The 22,549-nt window shown below is 49.8% G+C and overlaps 1 protein-coding gene across 4 annotated transcripts in view; it reads left to right on the top strand.

Moving 5' to 3' along the window:
* The first annotated feature begins 8,494 nt into the window (after positions 1-8,494).
* Positions 8,495-22,549, top strand: part of ARHGAP44 (Rho GTPase activating protein 44) — a 135,077-nt gene continuing 121,022 nt past the window's right edge. For all 4 annotated transcript variants that reach the window (XM_077458601.1, XM_077458599.1, XM_077458597.1 and 1 more), the window contains exon 1: positions 8,495-9,007. In XM_077458601.1, the coding sequence (XP_077314727.1) occupies positions 8,955-9,007 (53 nt within the window). In that variant the 5' untranslated portion in view covers positions 8,495-8,954. The remainder of the gene's footprint in view (positions 9,008-22,549) is intronic.

Below are 22,549 nucleotides of genomic sequence, written 5' to 3'. Positions count from 1 at the left end.
TTTCATCAGGATAAGGGGTTAGACCTAATGTTAGGTTAGAGGTTAGGATTAGGAGTTGAGGTTAGGATGAGGAGTTGGGGTTAGGATTAGGAGTTAGGGGTAAGGGGTTAGGGGTTAGGATTGGGAGCTTGGGTTAGGGTAGGGGTTAGGAGTTGGAGTTAGGGTTAAGAATAGGAGTTAGGGGTTAGGGTTAGGAGTTGGGGTTAGGATTAGGAGTTGGGGTTAGGATTAGGAGTTGGGGTTAAGAATAGGAGTTGGGGGTTAGGGTTAGGAGTTGGGGTTAGGATTAGGAGTTGGGATTAGGATTAGGAGTTGGGGTTAAGAATAGGAGTTAGGGGTTAGGGTTAGGAGTTGGGGTTAGGATTAGGAGTTGGGATTAGGATTAGGAGTTGGGGCTAGGGTTAGGAATAGGAGTTGGAGTTAGGGGTTAGGGGTTAGGGTTAGGAGTTGGGGTTAGGATTAGGAGTTGGGGTTAGGGCTAGGAATAGGAATTGGAGTTAGGGGTTAGGGATAGGAGTTGGGGTTAGGATTAGTGGTTAGGATTAGGGGTTGGGGTTGGGGTTAGGATTGTGAGTTGGGGTTAGGGTTAGGATTAGGGGTTAGGATTAGGAGTTGGGTTAGGATTAAGAATTGGGTTTAGCATAAGAAGTTTAGGTTAGGTTTAGGATTAGGAGTTGGCGTTAAGGGTTAGAGGTTAGGATTAGGATTTGGAGTTAGAATTGTGAGTTGGGGTTAGGGTTAGGATTAGGAGTGTGGGTTAGGTTTAGGGGTTAGGATTAGGAGTTGGGGTTAGGGTTAGGATTAGGGTTTAGGGGTTAGGATTAGGATTAGGAGTTGGGGTTAGGGTTAGGGGTTAGAGGTTAGGATTTGAAGTTAGAATTGTGAGTTGGGGTTAGGGTTAGGATTAGAAGTGTGGGTTCAGTTTAGAGGTTAGGATTAGGAGTTGGGGTTAGGGTTAGGATTAGGGTTTAGGGGTTAGGATTAGGAGTTGGGGTTAGGGTTTAGGGGTTAGGATTAGGAGTTGGGGTTAGGATTAGGAGTTGGGGTTAGGGTTAGGATTAGGAGTCAGGGCTAGGGTTAGGATTAGGTGTTGGGTTTAGGAGTTGGGGGTTAGGTTTAGGAGTTGGGGCTAGGGTTAGGATTAGGAGTTGGGGGTTGAGGTTAGGACTAGGAGTTGGGGCTAGGGTTAGGATTAGGAGTTGGGGCTAGGGTTAGGATTAGGAGTTGGGGTTGGATTAGGATTAGGAGTTTGGGCTGGGGTTAGGATTAGGAGTTGGGGTTAGGATTAGGATTTGGAGCTAGGGTTGGGGTTAGAGGTTAGGATCAGGAGTTGGGGGTTAGGATTCGGAGTTGGGGTTAGGATTAGGAGTTGGGGTTAGAGGTTAGGATTAGGAGTTGGAGTTAGGATTAGGAGTTGGGACTAGGGTTAGGAGTTGGGGTTAGGGGTTATGATTAGGAGTTGGGGCAAGGGTTAGGAGTTGGGGATAGGGGTTAGGATTAGGAGTTGGGGCAAGGTTTAGGAGTTGGGGTTAGGGGTTATGATTAGGAGTTGGGTTAGGATTAGGAGTTGGGGATAGGGGCTATGATTAGGAGTTGGGGCAAGGGTTAAAATTTGGGGATAGGGGTTAAGATTAGAGGTTGGGGTTAGGATTAGGATTTGTAGCTAGGGTTAGGAGTTGGGGTTAGGGGTTATGATTAGGAATTGGGTTAGGATTAGGAGTTGGGGCAAGGGTTAGGAGTTGGGGATAGTGGTTAAGATTAGGGGTTGGGGTTGGGGTTAGGATTAGGAGTTGGGATTAGGAGTTGGGGCTAGGGTTAGGATTAGGAATTGGGGTTAGGGTTTGGAGCTGGGGTTAGTATTAGGAGTTGGGGCTAGGTTTAGAAGTTGGGGCTAGGATTAGGAGTTGGGGTTAGGATTAGGAGTTGGGGCTAGGGTTAGGAGTTGGGGTTAGGATTAGGAGTTGGGGCTAGTTTTAGAAATTGGGGTTAGGATTAGGAGTTGGGGCTAGGGTTAGGAGTTGGGGTTAGGTTTAGAAGTTGGGGCTAGGATTAAGAGTTGGGGTTAGGATTAGGAGTTGGGGTTAGGATTAGGAGTTGGGGCTAGGGTTAGGAGTTGGGGTTAGGTTTAGAAGTTGGGGCTAGGATTAGGAGTTGGGGTTAGGATTAGGAGTTGGGGCTAGGGTTAGGAGTTGGGGTTAGGGTTAGGAGTTGGGGTTAGGATTAGGAGTTGGGGTTAGGATGAGGAGTTGGGGCTAGGGTTAGGAGTTGGGGTTAGGTTTAGAAGTTGGGGCTAGGATTAGGAGTTGGGGTTAGGATTAGGAGTAGGGGCTAGGGTTAGGAGTTGGGGTTAGGGTTAGGAGTTGGGGTTAGGATTAGGAGTTGGGGTTAGGATGAGGAGTTGGGGCTAGGGTTAGGAGTTGGGGTTAGGTTTAGAAGTTGGGGCTAGGATTAGGAGTTGGGGTTAGGATTAGGAGTTGAGGCTAGGGTTAGGAGTTGGGGTTAGGATTTGGAGTTGGGGTTAAGATTAGGAGTTGGGATTAGGATTTGGAGTTGGGGTTAAGATTAGGAGTTGGGGTTAGGATTAGGAGTTGGGGCTAGGGTTAGGAGTTGGGGCTAGGGTTAGGAGTTGGGGTTAGGATTAGGAGTTGGGGTTAGGATTAGGAGTTGGGGTTAAGATTAGGAGTTGGGGTTAGGATTAGGAGTTGGGATTAGGATTAGGAGTTGGGGCTAGGATTAGGAGTTGGGATTAGGATTAGGAGTTGGGGCTATGATTAGGAGTTGGGGTTAGGATTAGGAGTTGGGGCTAGGGTTAGGAGTTGGGGTTAGGATTAGGAGTTGGGGCTAGTTTTAGAAATTGGGGTTAGGATTAGGAGTTGGGGTTAGGATTAGGAGTTGGGGCTAGGGTTAGGAGTTGGGGTTAGGTTTAGATGTTGGGGCTAGGATTAGGAGTTGGGGTTAGGATTAGGAGTTGGGGTTAGGATTAGGAGTTGGGGCTAGGGTTAGGAGTTGGGGTTAGGTTTAGAAGTTGGGGCTAGGATTAGGAGTTGGGGTTAGGATTAGGAGTTGGGGCTAGGGTTAGGAGTTGGGGTTAGGATTAGGAGTTGGGGTTAGGATGAGGAGTTGGGGCTAGGGTTAGGAGTTGGGGTTAGGTTTAGAAGTTGGGGCTAGGATTAGGAGTTGGGGTTAGGATTAGGAGTTGGGGCTAGGGTTAGGAGTTGGGGTTAGGATTAGGAGTTGGGGTTAGGATTAGGAGTTGGGGTTAGGATGAGGAGTTGGGGCTAGGGTTAGGAGTTGGGGTTAGGTTTAGAAGTTGGGGCTAGGATTAGGAGTTGGGGTTAGGATTAGGAGTTGGGGCTAGGGTTAGGAGTTGGGGTTAGGATTTGGAGTTGGGGTTAAGATTAGGAGTTGGGATTAGGATTTGGAGTTGGGGTTAGGATTAGGAGTTGGGGCTAGGGTTAGGAGTTGGGGCTAGGGTTAGGAGTTGGGGTTAGGATTAGGAGTTGGGGTTAGGATTAGGAGTTGGGGCTAGGGTTAGGAGTTGGGGTTAGGATTAGGAGTTGGGGTTAGGATTAGGAGTTGGGGTTAGGATTAGGAGTTGGGATTAGGATTAGGAGTTGGGGCTAGGATTAGGAGTTGGGATTAGGATTAGGAGTTGGGGCTAGGGTTAGGAGTTGGGATTAGGGTTAGGAGTTGGGGTTAGGATTAGGAGTTGGGGTTAGGATTAGGAGTTGGGGCTAGGATTAGGAGTTGGGGTTAGGATTAGGAGTTGGGGCTAGGGTTAGGAGTTGGGATTAGGGTTAGGAGTTGGGATTAGGATTAGGAGTTGGGGTTAGGATTAGGTTAGGTTATTCATACTTATTAATATATTATTACACATTATTAATTAATTGTATTTATGATGATAAATGATGATTTATGATGATTTTTAGTTATTTGCGTATTTTACATTTATTTATTTATATATTATTGCTATTTTATTTTTAAAATGTTTTCATTGAGTGTAAATTTGCGCAAAAAAAAAGTGCTACAAAATGCACATAAAAAACGTACGATTGTCACATTTCCATCCACTTCTATGGGAAGAAGACTCGAGATTCGAGCTACAAAAAAAAAGGTTCCAGAACTTTTTTGAGCTTCAGCCGTTTGGCTTCAGGCGACTTGGCGTGGAGGAGATGTGAATCGTCTCCATAGAGAATCATTGATTTTTTTGTTTTTTCTCCTGCAGCGTTTTGGAGTTTCAGGCTGCAAAACTCTGAGGTGTAAATGGAGGCGGAACTGCTACATCAGCGGGACAGCTTGTCCTGTTGAAAAACAACAGACTTGCTGGCTGGATCGCCAGATGAAATGAAAGGAAAGAAAACCTAAAAAAAAAAAAAGAAAACTAATGCAGCCGCCACATCAGTTGGTAATGCTTTTGGATTTAACACCCAATCGGGTGAGTTTGACTTCCTGTCTTTAGTTCTGGGTGACAGTCGCTCCCCAGCAGAAGAGGGCAAGTTTCTTCTAAAGGGGCGTTGTGCACATGGAAGGGGCCGCTGTCCTATGGAACCTGCATGATGTGTAATGGCTGGTTGATGACTGGAAGCAGGAGGCTATAGAAGGCTTTATTTCCTTCTGAGGCCCCAGACACATGGGAGAGATCTATTCTCCTTGTGAATGGTAAATCTATATCAGCTGTTTGTGACGGATTCAATGTGAGCCGAGAACCGGCTCGGGCCGTCTGTAACTTTACCCCGTCCTTGCCCTGCCCCCGGGCACCAGAGCAAAATCAGGACTGGAGGCTGGTCATTTTGGAGAGGGGGGGGGGTGAAAATTACCCCCCTGCACTGGGCTGAGTGTTCTTTAAATAATAAATGAAAACATGAAAGAGGAACGGATGAATAATTGATCCGGTAAGAATAACAGAAGCATATTAGAGGCATCGGAGTGCCGTGACGGAACGCAAAGGGGGGGGGGGGGAACATCGCAGTCTGTACGATGCAATAATGCATGACAGCTGCTCTGGGCTCAGCTCTCGGGTCTAAACCAGTGACCTCCGGCCTCCCCTTCCTCTCCTGGGCTGAAACGGCTTCTTCTGATTTCACTGCACACTGTGAGCTTTCTTACAATGTGCATTAGAAGCTGTAACAAGTCAGATAGAGCCCCGCCTCATTTCCTGTCTGGAGGACGCTCAGCATCATCTACTGACTGTCCCTGGCCCCGCCTAATTTCCTGTCCGGAGGACGCCCCCATAATCTACTGAGTGTCCCTGGCCCCACCTCATTTCCTGTCCGGAGGACGCCCCCATCATCTACTGACTGTCCCTGGCCCCGCCTCATTTCCTGTCCGGAGGACGCCCCCATCATCTACTGACTGTCCCTGGCCCCGCCTCATTTCCTGTCCGGAGGACGCCCCCATCATCTACTGACTGTCCCTGGCCCCGCCTCATTTCCTGTCCGGCGGACGCCCCCATCATCTACTGACTGTCCCTGGCCCCGCCTCATTTCCTGTCCGGAGGACGCCCCCATCATCTACTGACTGTCCCTGGCCCGCCTCATTTCCTGTCTGGAGGACGCCCCCATAATCTACTGACTGTCCCTGGCCCCGCCTCATTTCCTGTCTGGAGGACGCCCCCATCATCTACTGACTGTCCCTGGCCCGCCTCATTTCCTGTCCAGAGGACGCCCCATCATCTACTGACTGTCCCTGGCCCCGCCTCATTTCCTGTCCGGAGGACGCCCCATAATCTACTGACTGTCCCTGGCCCCGCCTCATTTCCTGTCCAGAGGACGCCCCCATAATCTACTGACTGTCCCTGGCCCTGCCTCATTTCCTGTCCAGAGGACGCCCCATAATCTACTGACTGTCCCTGGCCCCGCCTCATTTCCTGGCTGGAGGACGCCCCCATAATCTACTGACTGTCCCTGGCCCCGCCTCATTTCCTGTCCAGAGGACGCCCCCATCATCTACTGACTGTCCCTGGCCCCGCCTCATTTCCTGTCTGGAGGACGCCCCCATCATCTACTGACTGTCCCTGGCCCCGCCTCATTTCCTGTCCGGAGGACGCCCCCATCATCTACTGACTGTCCCTGGCCCGCCTCATTTCCTGGCTGGAGGACGCCCCCATAATCTACTGACTGTCCCTGGCCCCGCCTCATTTCCTGTCTGGAGGACGCCCCCATCATCTACTGACTGTCCCTGGCCCCGCCTCATTTCCTGTCTGGAGGACACCCCCATCATCTACTGACTGTCCCAGGCCCCGCCTCATTTCCTGTCTGGAGGACGCCCCCATAATCTACTGACTGTCCCTGGCCCCGCCTCATTTCCTGTCTGGAGGACGCCCCCATCATCTACTGACTGTCCCTGGCCCTGCCTCATTTCCTGTCTGGAGGACGCCCCCATCATCTACTGACTGTCCCTGGCCCACCTCATTTCCTGTCCAGAGGACGCCCCATCATCTACTGACTGTCCCTGGCCCCGCCTCATTTCCTGTCCGGAGGACGCCCCATAATCTACTGACTGTCCCTGGCCCCGCCTCATTTCCTGTCCAGAGGACGCCCCCATAATCTACTGACTGTCCCTGGCCCTGCCTCATTTCCTGTCCAGAGGATGCCCCATAATCTACTGACTGTCCCTGGCCCGCCTCATTTCCTGGCTGGAGGACGCCCCCATAATCTACTGACTGTCCCTGGCCCCGCCTCATTTCCTGTCTGGAGGATGCCCCCATCATCTACTGACTGTCCCTGGCCCCGCCTCATTTCCTGTCTGGAGGATGCCCCCATCATCTACTGACTGTCCCTGGCCCCGCCTCATTTCCTGTCTGGAGGACACCCCCATCATCTACTGACTGTCCCAGGCCCCGCCTCATTTCCTGTCCAGAGGACGCCCCATCATCTACTGACTGTCCCTGGCCCCGCCTCATTTCCTGTCCGGAGGACGCCCCATAATCTACTGACTGTCCCTGGCCCCGCCTCATTTCCTGTCCAGAGGACGCCCCCATAATCTACTGACTGTCCCTGGCCCTGCCTCATTTCCTGTCCAGAGGATGCCCCATAATCTACTGACTGTCCCTGGCCCGCCTCATTTCCTGGCTGGAGGACGCCCCCATAATCTACTGACTGTCCCTGGCCCCGCCTCATTTCCTGTCCAGAGGACGCCCCCATCATCTACTGACTGTCCCTGGCCCCCCCTCATTTCCTGTCTGGAGGATGCCCCCATCATCTACTGACTGTCCCTGGCCCCGCCTCATTTCCTGTCTGGAGGACGCCCCCATCATCTACTGACTGTCCCTGGCCCCGCCTCATTTCCTGTCTGGAGGACACCCCCATCATCTACTGACTGTCCCAGGCCCCGCCTCATTTCCTGTCTGGAGGAGGCCCCCATAATCTACTGACTGTCCCTGGCCCCGCCTCATTTCCTGTCTGGAGGACGCCCCCATCATCTACTGACTGTCCCTGACCCCGCCTCATTTCCTGTCTGGAGGACGCCCCCATCATCTACTGACTGTCCCTGACCCCACCTCATATTTACATGTCCCATATATTTATATCCCAAAATCCCAAATTTTTGGTTGTCACCAAAACATTAATAGAAGCGAAGGGAAATCTCCCCAATGGGACACAGATGGCAAAAAAAAACTAACGCCCCCCCCCCCCCCACCCCATCAAAAAAGAAAAAGTTTTGCCTTTAATTACACTTTAATAGCCCCGTCACATGTCTGCAGTGTGTTTCTGTGGTCGATGGGAAAGTGTGCGATTTTGCGTTGCGCTCCCGATCCACACGCCTTGCCAGCGCGTGCGGGGGGGGGGGGATGCCTGTGTTTCGTCACATATGGCAACCCATCACATTTGGCTACCCGCTGGACTGCACATGCGCGCTGCCGCCATAAGCGTTCCAACACTGTGGCGATCTGCTCTTGCGCAGAATTTTGTGGCCACACCCCTGAGTCCAGGTTCAAGCCCCACCACGTCCAAGTGGACACAGAGTTAGATTATAATTATGCTGAGCGAAGCGAGGCCGTGGCCCGAATCTTGGCGAGGGGGCCCTGTGGCAACGTGGTCTTACAACGGTGTTGGAACGCATGTGGCCGCGTCGCGCATGCGCACTCCAGCGGGTAGCCAAACGTGATAGGTCACCATATGTGACAAAACACCTGTAAATTTTGCCAATCTGCAGCTACTAATATTTCGATTCCTAAAATAAACAATTTATATTCTCAAAATAATTCTGAGAATGTTGTTACAATGTTGCAACACTTTGCTGTAAATATTTCCCCCACCCAAAGCAAATAAGTGATCCACAAATAAAGATGATATATAAATATACACCATTGCTGTAGAAATAAATAAACCTTCTCATGCCCTCTACAATACCCCTCCCTCTTCTGTCCCCTCCCCCACCCTCTATTTCCCCATCTCCTATCTAATCACTGCACCGACAACTTGCAAGGAAACTACAACTCCCAACATGCTCTACTCTGCCACCTCCTCGAGCATGCGCACTGCTTCCCCCTGCTGTCCAGCCTGCAGTGCAAGATCTGCTGCTGCTGCTGCTGGGGATGTAAGAGCAGCAGCCACATAAAGAGGGAGGATCTGGGCTTGGAGCATGCAATAAAAGCAGGCAGAGGAGAAGCAGACAGAGGGGGTGCTGTAGGCTGCACCCCTGCTCCCACCTTTGGAGGAATCACCACACCCCTACCCAACATCCAGCACCCCTCCAATGGATGATGCTCCCTTCTGCAGCAGCAGCCTGGCACCTCCTGTGCACTGGAAGAGGCTGAGGGCTGCCCCTCTATAACAGGGCACAGGAGGGGAGGGGGGGGGGGCTGGAGGTATGTGAATTTCTGCTACACCAGGGGGGAGGGTCTATTTATTTATTTATTTTCCTGCATCCTGGAGATTTCTATAGGCGCCTCCTGTATAGACTGTATAGGCACCAGAGACTCCTATTGGGAATAATCACCGCACCTTGCAAAGATGAAGAAGCAGTTCAATCGGATGAGGCAGCTGGCCAATCAGACCGTGGGCAGGTAAGAGAGACCCCCCCTCCCCCCTCCTACACCCTTCTCATGTCATCCATTGTGTTCACCTTTTTAGTAAGGCTGACCTTCTTCTGTTTTTAGCGGATGGATTTGGGGGGTAGCAGATTCTTCCTGGTGATGAAAGGGTTAAAAAGGATTGCCCCCCCTTCTCCGCTGTGTAACCCTTGCAGCACCAGCTGGAGAGGGAGATGGCTTCCTGCACAGAGGTATAGGGTGGGCTCAGCGAGTGGGGGGGGGGGCATCAACGGAAGGATTGCTGGAGGGTGGGCTCAGGATGATGGGTGTGCGTCTGTCCGGGGTGGGATTGGGGTCTGCAATATTCCACATATTCTGTATTCTCTATTTATTTATTCTTTCCATAATTCATCTATCTATACATCCATCTATAGGTCTGTCCATCCTTCCCTCTATTAATCCCTTCTTTTATCTATTAGCGATCCATCCATCCTTCTTTCCATCCCTCTATTATCTATCTTCCTTCTATGATTCTCCTATACGTCTATCCATCCTTCCCTCTGCCAGTCCCCTCCTTTATCTATCCTCTTATTTAATCCTTCTTTCCATCCCTCTATCTGTCATCATCCCTCTCTTCAGCTCTTCCCTTCATCCCTCCTTCCAGCTCTTCCCTTCATCCCTCTCTTCATTCCTCCTTCCAGCTCTTCCCTTCATCCCTCTCTTCATTCCTCCTTCCAGCTCTTCCCTTCATCCCTCTCTTCATCCCTCCTTCCAGCTCTTCCCTTCATCCCTCCTTCCAGCTCTTCCCTTCATCCCTCCTTCCAGCTCTTCCCTTCATCCCTCCTTCCAGCTCTTCCCTTCATCCCTCCTTCCAGCTCTTCCCTTCATCCCTCCTTCCAGCTCTTCCCTTCATCCCTCCTTCCAGCTCTTCCCTTCATCCCTCCTTCCAGCTCTTCTCTTCATCCAGCTCTTCATCCAGCTCTTCATCCAGCTCTTCATCCAGCTCTTCATCCAGCTCTTCCCTTCATCCCTCTCTTCATCCAGCTCTTCCCTTCATCCCTCTCTTCATCCAGCTCTTCCCTTCATCCCTCTCTTCATCCCTCCTTCCAGCTCTTCCCTTCATCCCTCTCTTCATCCCTCCTTCCAGCTCTTCCCTTCATCCCTCTCTTCATCCCTCCTTCCAGCTCTTCCCTTCATCCCTCTCTTCATCCCTCCTTCCAGCTCTTCCCTTCATCCCTCTCTTCATCCCTCCTTCCAGCTCTTCCCTTCATCCCTCTCTTCATCCCTCCTTCCAGCTCTTCCCTTCATCCCTCTCTTCATCCCTCCTTCCAGCTCTTCCCTTCATCCCTCTCTTCATCCCTCCTTCCAGCTCTTCCCTTCATCCCTCTCTTCATCCCTCCTTCCAGCTCTTCCCTTCATCTCTCCTTCCAGCTCTTCCCTTCATCCTTCATCCATGTAACGTCTATCTATCATCATTCCCTATATCAGTCCCTTCCTCCAGATATCTATCTAATCTTTCCATCACTCCCTCTATCTTCTCTATCAATTCTCCTATACATCAATCTACCTGTTCTTCCCTCTGTCAATCCTATCTTCTCTATCTGTCTATCCTTCTCTCTATTTCTTCTTGTTCTTCTAATTCTTCCCATTCCTCTACCTCTCCATCCTTCCTTCCATCTCTCTCTTCTTTAAACTGTCTAGCTAACTTTTTTATCCATCTAGCCTTTATCTGTCTATACATCTATCGATCCATCCTAACCTCTATCTATCTATACCGCCCCCCCATAAACTTTCCTCTTCTAGATCTGGCCGGCTTGGCTGCTCGGACCCTCCACATTCTGGTTGTCCTTTTTAATAATTTTAATAAATGTAATAATTCAGTTGGTCAGCCATGTTCCTTTGGACAGGAGTGGTAATTGTAGAAGTTTGGGCCATTTTTTCCTGATTTATTACCCTCCGATATGAGAGCTAGGAGATGTTTAGTACGGTGGATACCTCCTAGTTGATGGTCCTTCATGGGTTGGGATGTCGCAGGATATTGTAGCATCCGCTGAGCTGACCTAAAAAAAAAAAAAATTGTGGCGTTTGGCCTCGTCTTCCCGTGTCTGGTTACACACTAGCCATGCGTTGGACTCTGTTGCCACTATTTGGGGGAATTGCCGGTGGTCTTGATGGTGGACGTGGTCATCTTGATAGCTCGCTTGCTAAATCAGCCTAGGAATAGGTGATACCACTGAGTGAGCACGTGGGAATCCATATTGGAAGATGGAGGGCTATTCACGAACGTACGTTCAGCAGATTTCGAGTCAGTGACGTCCATTCAGTCGCCATTTTGAGGGTTGACGCAATGCTCCATGGGTTTGCTGGGAATCGGTGCCAACAGTGGCTGCTCACGCTGGCCCATTCGTCTACTTTCTCCAAGGCTGAAGCGCATCTTGGTGATGTTGTTGTCTCGTGGCGCTTTCACAATCTGCCTTCTAACAAATAATGTCCGATTAAACAAGGGCTTGAGCACAGCCCTCTATGAATAAGCTTTCGTTGGGCGAAATGCGTCAGTATTGATCCCAGGTGGGGTGATCACTGGATGGCTCCACATGGGATTAAGATGTTGAACTTGGCATGCAGTGTTTTTCTTCCACATTGTTTGGTGGGCCTGCTAGTGGAGGCAGGTTCTGGAACATGGGCGAGGTGGGAAGTGGATAACCAAGTGTGGTCTTCTGGAGCGATATTATTATTTTTTTGTCCAATTAAATATTAGACAATATTATAAAAAAAATAAATAAAAAAAAAAAAAAAAAAAATGGACTCCATAGCAGAAATTCTATCTAGTGAGTGGGCTGTGCTATGACCACAGCAGCCAACTAAAACTCAATTTCCCAATGGTTATCATTAGCAGGGTGACAGAAGCTGGTTTCTGATTGGTTGGTAAGGGTGATGGGAGGAGCATGAAAGAAACATTTCATGTTTTGGAGTCTCCCAGAGACCAGAAGAAGCTGGAAAACAATTCACTCGGCCGTTGTGCATTCACTGAAAGGGAAAAGAGGCCAAGCGGTAAGTGCAAGAGGTGTTACCGCCAGCAGCCAATTGGAACTGTATTGCCTGAAGTAGCTGGATTCTGATTGGATGCTGTGGTTACTTTACCACTTGCATTACTTTTATTGGATATGGCCATTGATCTTTGTATCCCCCAATGCTTAAATTTATGGAGACTTTTTTTCATCTGTTTTCCACCCCCACCCCCAAAATGGAAGGAATTGAAGGGTCCTCCAGCAATTGGCATCTTCAGCTGTTTCCTGGGTAACCGAAGAACGAGAGGAAATTGGTCAGAACCATCTAAGTACCAATTGAAAGGTCGTTTTTCCTTTTTGTATTCTCACCCTGCATTGGCTGCTCAAAACGGGGGGAAAAAAAAAAAAAAAAAAAGTTGAATCCCGCGGGTGGCCGGTGCCCACGGACCCTTCTGTACCATGTGGGTTTTTCACCTGAAATCTGATGGGATATTTTCCTAATTGTTGGAAAACTGGCCAAGCGGCTGTGGCTGGCAGTGACCTCTCCAAAATGATGGCCGTGTCAATGGGCGGAGCTGAGAACGCAGGGAGGGGGGGGGGGTATTAGACTTTGGAGTAGAAGAATCCACCTCCTAATAAAGTTTTAGGGGGTGGACTGGACAGGGGGGCAATTACAGTGCCTTGCAGAAGTATTCTCCCCTCTTGGCATTTTTGGGGTTTTGTTGCCTCACAACTTGGAATTAACATGGATTGTTTGAGGATCATTTAATTTACAGAACGCGCCCACAACTTTAAAGATGTTTGTTTTCTTTATTGTGAAGGAAATAGGACAAAATAACAGAAAATGTCAATGTGCATAACTATTCACCCCCCCCCCCCCCCCCCTCCTAAAGTCAATACTTTGTAGAGCCGCCTATCACAGCTCCAAGTCGCTTTGGATAAGTCTATGAGTCTTGCCACATCTCACCACTGGGATTTTTCCCATTCCTCCTCCTTGCAAAACTGCTCCATCTCCTTCAAGTTGGATGGTTTACGCTTGTGAACAGCAATCTTTAAGTCTGACCACAGATTTTCTATTGGATTGAGGTCTGGACTTTGGCTAGGCCAGTGATGGCGAACCTCGGCACCCCCAGATGTTTTGGAACTACATTTCCCATGATATTCAAATAGACTGCAGGGTGCATGAGCATCATTGGGAAATGTAGTTCCAAAACATCTGGGGTACCAAGGTTCACCATCACTGGACTAGGCCATTCCAACACATTTTACATGTTTCCCCCTTAAACCACTCAAGTGATGCTCTAGCAGTGTGTTTGGGGTCATTGTCCTGCTGGAAGGTGAACCCCCGTCCTAGCCTCAAATCACACACAAAGTGCTACAGGTTTTTCTCAAGAATATCCCTGTATTTATCACCATCCATCTTTCCCTCAACTCTGACCAGTTTCCCAGTCCTGACTGCTGAAAAACCTCCCCACAGCATGATGCTGCCACCACCATGTTTCACAGTGTGGATGGTGTTCTTTGAGTGATGTCTTGGGTTTGCTCCAGGCATGGCGTTTTTTCTTTGATGGCCCAAAAAGTCTCATCAGACCAGAGCACCTTCCTCCATACATCAGAGCAGAGCACCTTCCTCCATACATCAGAGCAGAGCACCTTCCTCCATACATCAGACCAGAGCACCTTCCTCCATACATCAGAGCGGATCACCTTCCTCCATACATCAGAGCAGATCACCTTCCTCCGTACATGAGAGCGGATCACCTTCCTCCGTACATGAGAGCGGACCACCTTCCTCCGTACATGAGAGCGGACCACCTTCCTCCGTACATCAGAGCGGATCACCTTCCTCCGTACATGAGAGCGGACCACCTTCCTCCGTACATGAGAGCGGACCACCTTCCTCCGTACATGAGAGCGGACCACCTTCCTCCGTACATGAGAGCGGACCACCTTCCTCCGTACATGAGAGCGGACCACCTTCCTCCGTACATGAGAGCGGACCACCTTCCTCCGTACATGAGAGCGGACCACCTTCCTCCGTACATGAGAGCGGACCACCTTCCTCCGTACATGAGAGCGGACCACCTTCCTCCGTACATGAGAGCGGACCACCTTCCTCCGTACATGAGAGCGGACCACCTTCCTCCGTACATGAGAGCGGACCACCTTCCTCCGTACATGAGAGCGGACCACCTTCCTCCGTACATGAGAGCGGACCACCTTCCTCCGTACATGAGAGCGGACCACCTTCCTCCGTACATGAGAGCGGACCACCTTCCTCCGTACATGAGAGCGGACCACCTTCCTCCGTACATGAGAGCGGACCACCTTCCTCCGTACATGAGAGCGGACCACCTTCCTCCGTACATGAGAGCGGACCACCTTCCTCCGTACATGAGAGCGGACCACCTTCCTCCGTACATGAGAGCGGACCACCTTCCTCCGTACATGAGAGCGGACCACCTTCCTCCGTACATGAGAGCGGACCACCTTCCTCCGTACATGAGAGCGGACCACCTTCCTCCGTACATGAGAGCGGACCACCTTCCTCCGTACATGAGAGCGGACCACCTTCCTCCGTACATGAGAGCGGACCACCTTCCTCCGTACATGAGAGCGGACCACCTTCCTCCGTACATGAGAGCGGACCACCTTCCTCCGTACATGAGAGCGGACCACCTTCCTCCGTACATGAGAGCGGACCACCTTCCTCCGTACATGAGAGCGGACCACCTTCCTCCGTACATCAGAGCGGACCACCTTCCTCCGTACATGAGAGCGGACCACCTTCCTCCGTACATCAGAGCGGACCACCTTCCTCCATACGTTTTGGGAGTCTCCCACGTTCCTTTTCGCAAACTCAAAACGCGCCATTTTGTTTTTTGCTAAAAGCAATTGCTTTCTTCTGGCCACTCTGCCATGAAGTCCAACTCTATGGAGCTCCTCCAGGGTCTCTGTGCCGCCTCTCTGAGTAATGCCCTCCTTGCCCGCTCCCTGAGTTTTGGTGTGCGGCCGTCTCTTGGCGCGTTTGCTGTTGTGCCATGTTCTTTCCATTTGGTTATGATAGATTTGATGGTGCTCCTAGGTTATATAAAAAATAAATAATCCAAATCTTTGATCCCTAACTATGACTTGTACTTCTCAACAATATTGTCCCTTACTTGTTTGGAGAGTTCCTTGGTCTTCATGTCAGTGTTGGGTTAGTGGTGCCTCTTGCTTAGGTGTTGCCACCTCTGGGGCCTTTCACAAAGGTGTGTCTATGTAATGACAGGTCATGTGACACTTAGATTGCACACAGGTGGTCATCATTTCACTAATTATGTGACTTCTGAGGGTAATTGGTGGCACCAGAGCTTTTTATGGGCTTCATAACAAAGGGGGTAAATACAGACGCACATGGCGATTATGAGTTTTTTTTTTTTTTTTTTTTTTTTTGTTTCTGAAAAATAGTTTTTATGTATGTATTTTTCTAATTTTACTTCACCAACTTAGACTATTGTGTTCTGATCCATCACATATAATTCAGATTTAAAAAAAACATTGAACTAAAGGCTGTAATATAACAAAATGGGTAGAAAGTAAAGGGGGTGAATAATTTTGCAAGGTATATACAGTATCAAAAAAAGTAAGTACACCCCTCAGTCACATTTTTGTAAATCTTTTCATGTGACAACACTGAAGACATGACACTTGTCTACAATGTAAAGTAGTGAGTAGGGTTGAGCCGAACACCCCCCCCCCCCCCCCCCATTCGGTTCGCACCCGAACTTTCGAACAGACCTAAAATTCGTGCGAACTTTATAACCCCATTGAAGTCTATGGGACTCGAATGTTTGAAATAAAAAGTGCTAATTTTAATGACTAATATGCAAGATACTGTCCTAAAAGGGTTTGGGGACCTGGCTCCTGCCCCAGGGGACATGGGTCAATGCCTAAAATGTTTTTAAAAATGAACGTTTTTTCGGGAGCACTGATTTTAATGACTATTAGTGGAAAAAAAAAAAAAAGTTAAAAATATTCCTTTAAATATCGTGCCTGGGGGGGTGTCTGTAGTATGCCTGTGAAGTGCCACGTGTTTCCCGTGTTTAGAACAGTCCCTGCACAAAATGACATTTAACGGGGGGAAAAGTCATTTAAAACTGCTTGCGTTTTTAATGTAATATCTGGCTCTGGCAATATGGATGAAAATCATTGAGAAAAATGGCATGGGTAGCCCCCCCTGCCCATTACCAGCCCTTTTGGGTCTTGTACGGATATTAAGGGGAACCCTGTACCCATATTAAAAAAAGGAAAGACGTGTGGCCCCCCAGGCCCTATATACTCAGAACAGCAGTATACAGGCGGTGCAAACAAGACAGGGACTGTGTAGGTTTGTTGTGTTAAGTAGAATCTGTTTGTAATTTTGAACTGCTACATTTTTAAAGTGTAGCTCCAGTCAAAAAATCTATTTTTAAGCTTTTTGGAAAACATAGGGAAGGGTTATCACCCCTGTATAATTTGTTTTGCCGTCCGTCTTTTTTCATCTCACTTCCTGTTGTCTTCTTCTGTTTGCAAGTAGGAGACGTTTGTAAGTTGGATGTTTGAAAGTAGGGGCCTGCCCTATATGCTCTGCAGAAATGGCGGAACAAGGTGTTGGTTTTGCCACAACACTGTGTAAGCCCTCAAAGTGACTCTTGGTGGGCGCTGGAGCGCCCTGCTGTGAACGATTATATCAAAATTGTAATTGCATGCCATTGTTGAACAGTGGTAGAAAAATAGGGCCTTTGGTTGTGGTGCTGGTGCCACAACACTGTAAGTCCTCAGTTACACTTGGTGGGCGCAGGAACGGGCCCTGCTGTGAAATATTATATCAAGAATTGTAATTACATACCCCTGTTAAACGGGGGCTGAAAAATTGGGCCTTAGGCACTGCTTGCTGGTGCCACAACACTGCAACCTCTCCCATATACTCTAGTTGTAGTGCAGGAATGAGCCCTGCTGCAAAGCATTGCATCAAAAATTGTAATTACACGCCCCTGTTAAACGGGGACTGAAAAATTGGGCTGGTGGCATCACCCAGAACCAAAAATGCTCTTCCAAGATATCAGAGGAGGAGGAAGAGGATAGACAGTTAACATAACAGAATAGTCACTTTATGAAGATCAGTCGATCAACCGAGTCGGGGGACAGGCGCACCCTGTGATTGGTTACAAAGCAGCACTGAAGGTGCGTTCCCAAAGACCGCTGGTTGCAGGACAGGCCAGTAGCTCAATTGCATACTGTGCAAGCTCTGGCCAGTGATCCATCCTTAGGACCCAGTAAGCCAGAGGATTTTCGGTGGGAAAGGTGTCCAAGTCTGACCTTGCCCCTAGGTATTCCTGCACCATGTAAATCAGATACTGGCGATAGTTGCTGGAACCGATCATACCTTTGGGGCTGCGGACTAAAAAATTGTCTGAACGCATCGGTCAGATGGCCACCTTCTCCACAGCTCCTTCTGACCGATACCTGAGGGGCAAGGTCACGTTGTCCAGGACCAGCAGTTTGTAACCTCCCAGTCTCTGGGAACGCGTTGCACAGACCTTTCTGCAAGGCCTCCTGGAGAGGTCTCATCCTCTGCTCCCTCTGCGATGGCAAGATAAGGTCGGCAACCTTACCCTTGTACCGTGGATCGAGAGTGGCCAGCCAGTAATGGTCCCTCTCCTTGATCCGAAGAATACAAGGGTCCTTCCGCAGGCTTTGCAGGATCAGGGAGGCCATGCACCGTAGGTTAGCTGAGGCATTCGGTCCGGAGTCCTCTGGGTCACTAAGGACAACATGATCCGCAGCTACCTCCTCTCAGCCACGTACAAGTCCACGGGTTTCTTGGGACTGTAAATCATCCCTACAAGACTGCTGATGCTGAGTGCCAGGCTCCACCTCCATGCTGACACAATCATCCTCATCCTCATCCTCTTCCTGTGTGATGGGTGGGACAGCAGGAACACTGTCTGGATAAAGGGGGCCTTGAGAGGCAAGGAAGTCCTCCCCTTCCTGCCTCTGTTCTGCCTCAAGTGGCCTGTCCATTATTCCATGCAGCGTATGCTCCAACAGGTGGACAAGAGGTACAGTGTCACTGATGCATGCACTGTCACTGCTCACCATCCTTGTGGCCTCCTCAAACGGTGACAGGACAGTGCATGCATCCCTGATCATGCCCCACTGGCAGGGTGAGAAAATACTGAGCTCCCCTGACCCTGTCCTGGTGCTGTAGTCTCACAGGTACTCATTGATGGCCCTCTGCTGCAGCATGGTCAACGTTGAGTTCCACCTGGTGGGCATATCACATATAAGGCGGTTCTTGGGCAGGTTCAACTCCTTTTGGAGCTCAGACAGCCGAGCACAGGCATTAAATGATCAGCGGAAATGCACACAGACTTTCCTGGCCTGCTTCAGGACATCCTGTAAGCCCGGGTACCTGCCCAAGAACCGCTGCACCACCAGGTTAAGGACGTGAGCCACACAGGGCACATGGGTCAGTTGTCCCTGTCGGAGGGCGGAGAGGAGGTTGGTGCCATTGTCGCAAAATACCAATCCTGGCTTAAGCTGGCGTGGCGTCAACCACCTCTCGGCCTGCCCCTGCAGAGCTGACAAAACTTCCGCCCCAGTGTGGCTCCTGTCCCCCCAAACAAACCAGCGCAAGCACGGCATGGCATCATTTTGCCTGCGTACTTGCGTAGCCCCTGGAACGCCTACGGAGCACCGCTGGTTTCCGAGGACAGAGCACTGCAAGAGGCCATGGAGGAAGAAGAGGAGGAGGGGGTGGAGGAGGGAGGTGTGTCACAACCAGTAGTAGCATTTTGTAGGCGTGGTGGCGGAACAACCTCCAACACTACTGCACCTTGTCCTGCATCCTTCCCAGCTGCCAGAAGAGTGAACCAATGGGTCGTGAAAGACAAGTAACATCCCTGTCCATGGCATTTGGGGACCTGCCACTGAGGAACCGCACATTGCACAAACTCACGGGAGGGGGGCCGAGTCTACCAACTGAAAAGGTAGCAGTTGAAGTGCTAGCAAATTAACCAAGCTAATATTCAACCGCTGGGCATGTGGATGGCTGGGAGTGAACTTCTTTCTATGGTCCAGCAGCTGGGGCAGGGAAATTTGCCTGCTACAATCGGACGTGGGTGTACTGCTAGCAGAGTGCCCGGAAGCACTTGGCTGTGACACACCTAATTCTACACCTTCATTCCTCTCAGTGCAGGTTTCAGAGAGGACTGAAGGTCTAGTGGGGTTGGAGATCCCAGTTGATGAGGAGCAAGGAGAGGTCCGCTTTGTTCTTTGGTGTGGGTCTTTGAGGTAAGCTTGCCAACAAGCTGCATGGCAGGTCAACATATGTCTGGTCAAGCATGTGGTGCCCAAGCGGCTGATGTTTTGGCCACATGAGATACGCTTGAGACATATGTTGCAAATAGCAGCGGTGCGATCTGATGCACTCGTCTCAAAAAAGCCCACACCAAAGAACTTAGAATAACGTGCAGAGGCAGCGCCCTGCACAAGCGGAGCTCTGCGGTGTGATTCAGTCGGTGTGCTGCCCCTAAGCTGGCCCACTGAGGGCATCCTGCCTTGTTGGAGATGTGCCGCCTCCTCCTCTCTCCTATCAGGCACCCACGTGGAGTCAGTGCCCTCATCATCCCCTACCTCTTCATCACTGGAGCAAACCTGGCAGTATGCTGCAGCTTGTGGAACACGACTGCCAGATTGCTGTCCTTCTTGAGCATCCCCTCTCTGCACTCATGCTACTGCCTTCCTCTAGCTGAGTATCATCATCAGAGCCTACAAAACACTGGGCCTCCTCCTGGAGCACCCAACACTGTGCTCAAAGAGTTCAGGAGACTCCTCAGGAGGACGTGGTGGGTCTAGGGAAGGAGTCAGCTGCTTTGCTAGTACCCTGAGCCTGGTTGAGAGAGGATGAGGAGGATGAAGAGGGCTTGGTCATCCACTCTACCAAGTCTTCGGCATGATGCGGCTCAACACGTCCAGCTGCCAAAAATAAGCACAAGCGTGTCCCATGGCCACGTGTTGATGACGATGCAGCGCATCCACGACCAGCACTGTTGTCTCTAGACACAGAGCCTGCTTGCCCTCTTTTATTGGCTTGTGTCTGTCTGCCTCTCCTTGTTGGCCTTCCAGACATGGTAATGGCCTGAAGGGAGATGGGGAAAACCAGCAATTGGGTAGTGTATATTGTACTGGAGGCACACAACACCCACTAACTCCTGCAGATGCCTTTATTATAGAACAGGAATTAAAGGGTAGATACTGGTGTATACTGTGCTGTGCTGGAGGCACACAACATCAACTAACTCCTGCAGATGGCTGATGGCTCAATTAGAGAAGAGCAATATAGGTAGATACAGGTGTATACTGCGCTGAAGGTACACAGACAACACTCACTAACTCCTGCAGACGCTGGAACACTACACGAGGGCGCCGCTCTGGTGACCTTATATAGTGTGGGGCGTGTACTACACAGCCTGAGCTATAATTGAGCGCCACACGAATTTGGCGCGAGCGGCCCACAGAGTTCTGGCTTCGCCGAACGGGCGAACAGCCTGTGTTCGAGTCGAACATGCGTTCGACTCAAACACCAAGCTCATCCCTAGTAATGAGTGTACAGCTTGTATAACGGTGTAAATTTGCTGTCCCCTCAAAATAACTCAACACACAGCCATTAATGTTTAAACCGCTGGCAACAAAAGTGAGGACACCCCTAAGTGAAAATGTCCAAATTGGGCCCAAAGTGTCAATATTTTTTGTGGCCACCATTATTTTCTGGCACTGCCTTAACCCTCTGTGGCATGGAGGTCACCAGAGCTTCACAGATTGGCACTGGAGTCCTCTTCCCCTCCTCCATGATGACATCACGGAGCTGGTGGATGTTGGAGACCTTTCCCTCCTCCACCTCCCATTTGAGGATGTCCCACAGATGATCAATAGGGTTTAGGTCTGGAGACATGCTTGGCCAGTGCATCACCTTTACCCTCAGCTTCTTTAGCAAGGCAGTGGTGGTGTTGGAGGTGTGTTTCGGGTGGTTATCATGTTGGAATACTGCCCTGCGGTTCAGTCTCTGAAGGTAGGGGATCATGCTCTGCTTCAGTATGTCACAGTACATGTTGGCATTCATGGTCCCCTCAATGATCTGTAGCCCCCCAGTGCCGGCAGCACTCATGCAGCCCCAGACCATGACACTCCCACCACCATGCCTGACTGTAGACAAGACACACTTGTCTTTGTCCTCCTCACCTGGTTGCCCCCACACACGCTTGTCACCATCTGACACCAAATACGTTTATCTTGGTCTCATCAGACCACAGGACATGGTTCCAGTAATCCATCTCCTTAGTCTGCTTGTCTTCAGCAAACTGTTTGTGGTCTTTCTTGTGCACCATCTTTAGAAGAGGTTTCCTTCTGGGACGACAGCCATGCAGACCAATTTGATGCAGTGTGCGGCGTATGGTCTGAGCAGGCTGACCCCCCCCCCCCCCCCACCCCTACAACCTCTGCAGAAATGCTGGCAGCACTCATACAACTATTTCCCAAAGACAACCTCTGGATATGACGCTGAGCACGTGACCTCAACTTCTTTGGTGAACCATGGCGAGGCCTGTTCTGAGGGGAACCTGTCCTGTTATACCGCTGTATGGTCTTGGCCACCGTGCTGCAGCTCAGTTTCAGGGTCTTGGCAATCTTCTTATAACCTAGGCCATCTTTATGTAGAGCAACAATTCTTTTTTTTTTCAGATCCTCAGAGAGTTCTTTGCCACGAGGTGCCATGTTGAACTTCCAGTGACCAGTAAGAGAGAGTGAGAGCGATAACACCAAATTTAACACACCTGCTCCCCATTCACACCTGAGACCTTGTAACACTAACGAGTCACATGACACCGGGGAGGGAAAATGGCTGATTGGGCCCAATTTGGACATCTTAGGGGGGGTGTACTCACTTTTGTGATATAAAGTGTGTGTGTGTGTGTGTATGTGTTGCTATGGGCATTTCGGCTTCCTATGTATACAGAATGGTGTTTGTGTTTCCCATAGCAACCAGACCCTACTACATATATTCTACACAATGGGGAATTGGTTTCTATAGGCAACAATTATTACTACTCTCTATACATAATGAGGGATTTGGTTGCTATGGGTAATGTGTGGTGTGTGTTCTCCCCCCCCCCAATAATACCGCAGCAGAGGGAAAAATGTGTTTTTATTTAATTTTTCATTCCTGCTGCTTTCACTTCATTACCATGAAGATGGCTCAAAATTGCTGAACTATGTTAATATAAAAGTTTTTTTGGGGGGGGGGGGGGTTATTATTGTCACTTGAGGAAAAAACGACCAATTAAAGCATCCCTTGGCTGCGGTCAATGACCCCATGCTTTCATTTTGATGGGGGCGGACATTCCTTATTTATATGCATGTTTTGCGCCGTCTGCTTGAAATGTTTGTTTTAGTTCTTCATTCTTAACCTCCTTTTTTATTTTTTATTTTTTTTATTTGTGTGTTTTGTAGACACACATGGCAATTGCACAATAATTTGGTGAAAGGC

This window comes from Lithobates pipiens, unplaced genomic scaffold (assembly GCF_037356315.1).
Source record: "Lithobates pipiens isolate NorthernLeopardFrog02 unplaced genomic scaffold, aLitPip1_a1.2 Scaffold_28, whole genome shotgun sequence".
In the NCBI taxonomy this organism is placed as follows: domain Eukaryota; kingdom Metazoa; phylum Chordata; class Amphibia; order Anura; family Ranidae; genus Lithobates; species Lithobates pipiens.
The sequence above is the reverse complement of the archived record's forward strand: the minus strand, read 5'-3'. Positions and strand labels throughout refer to the sequence as shown.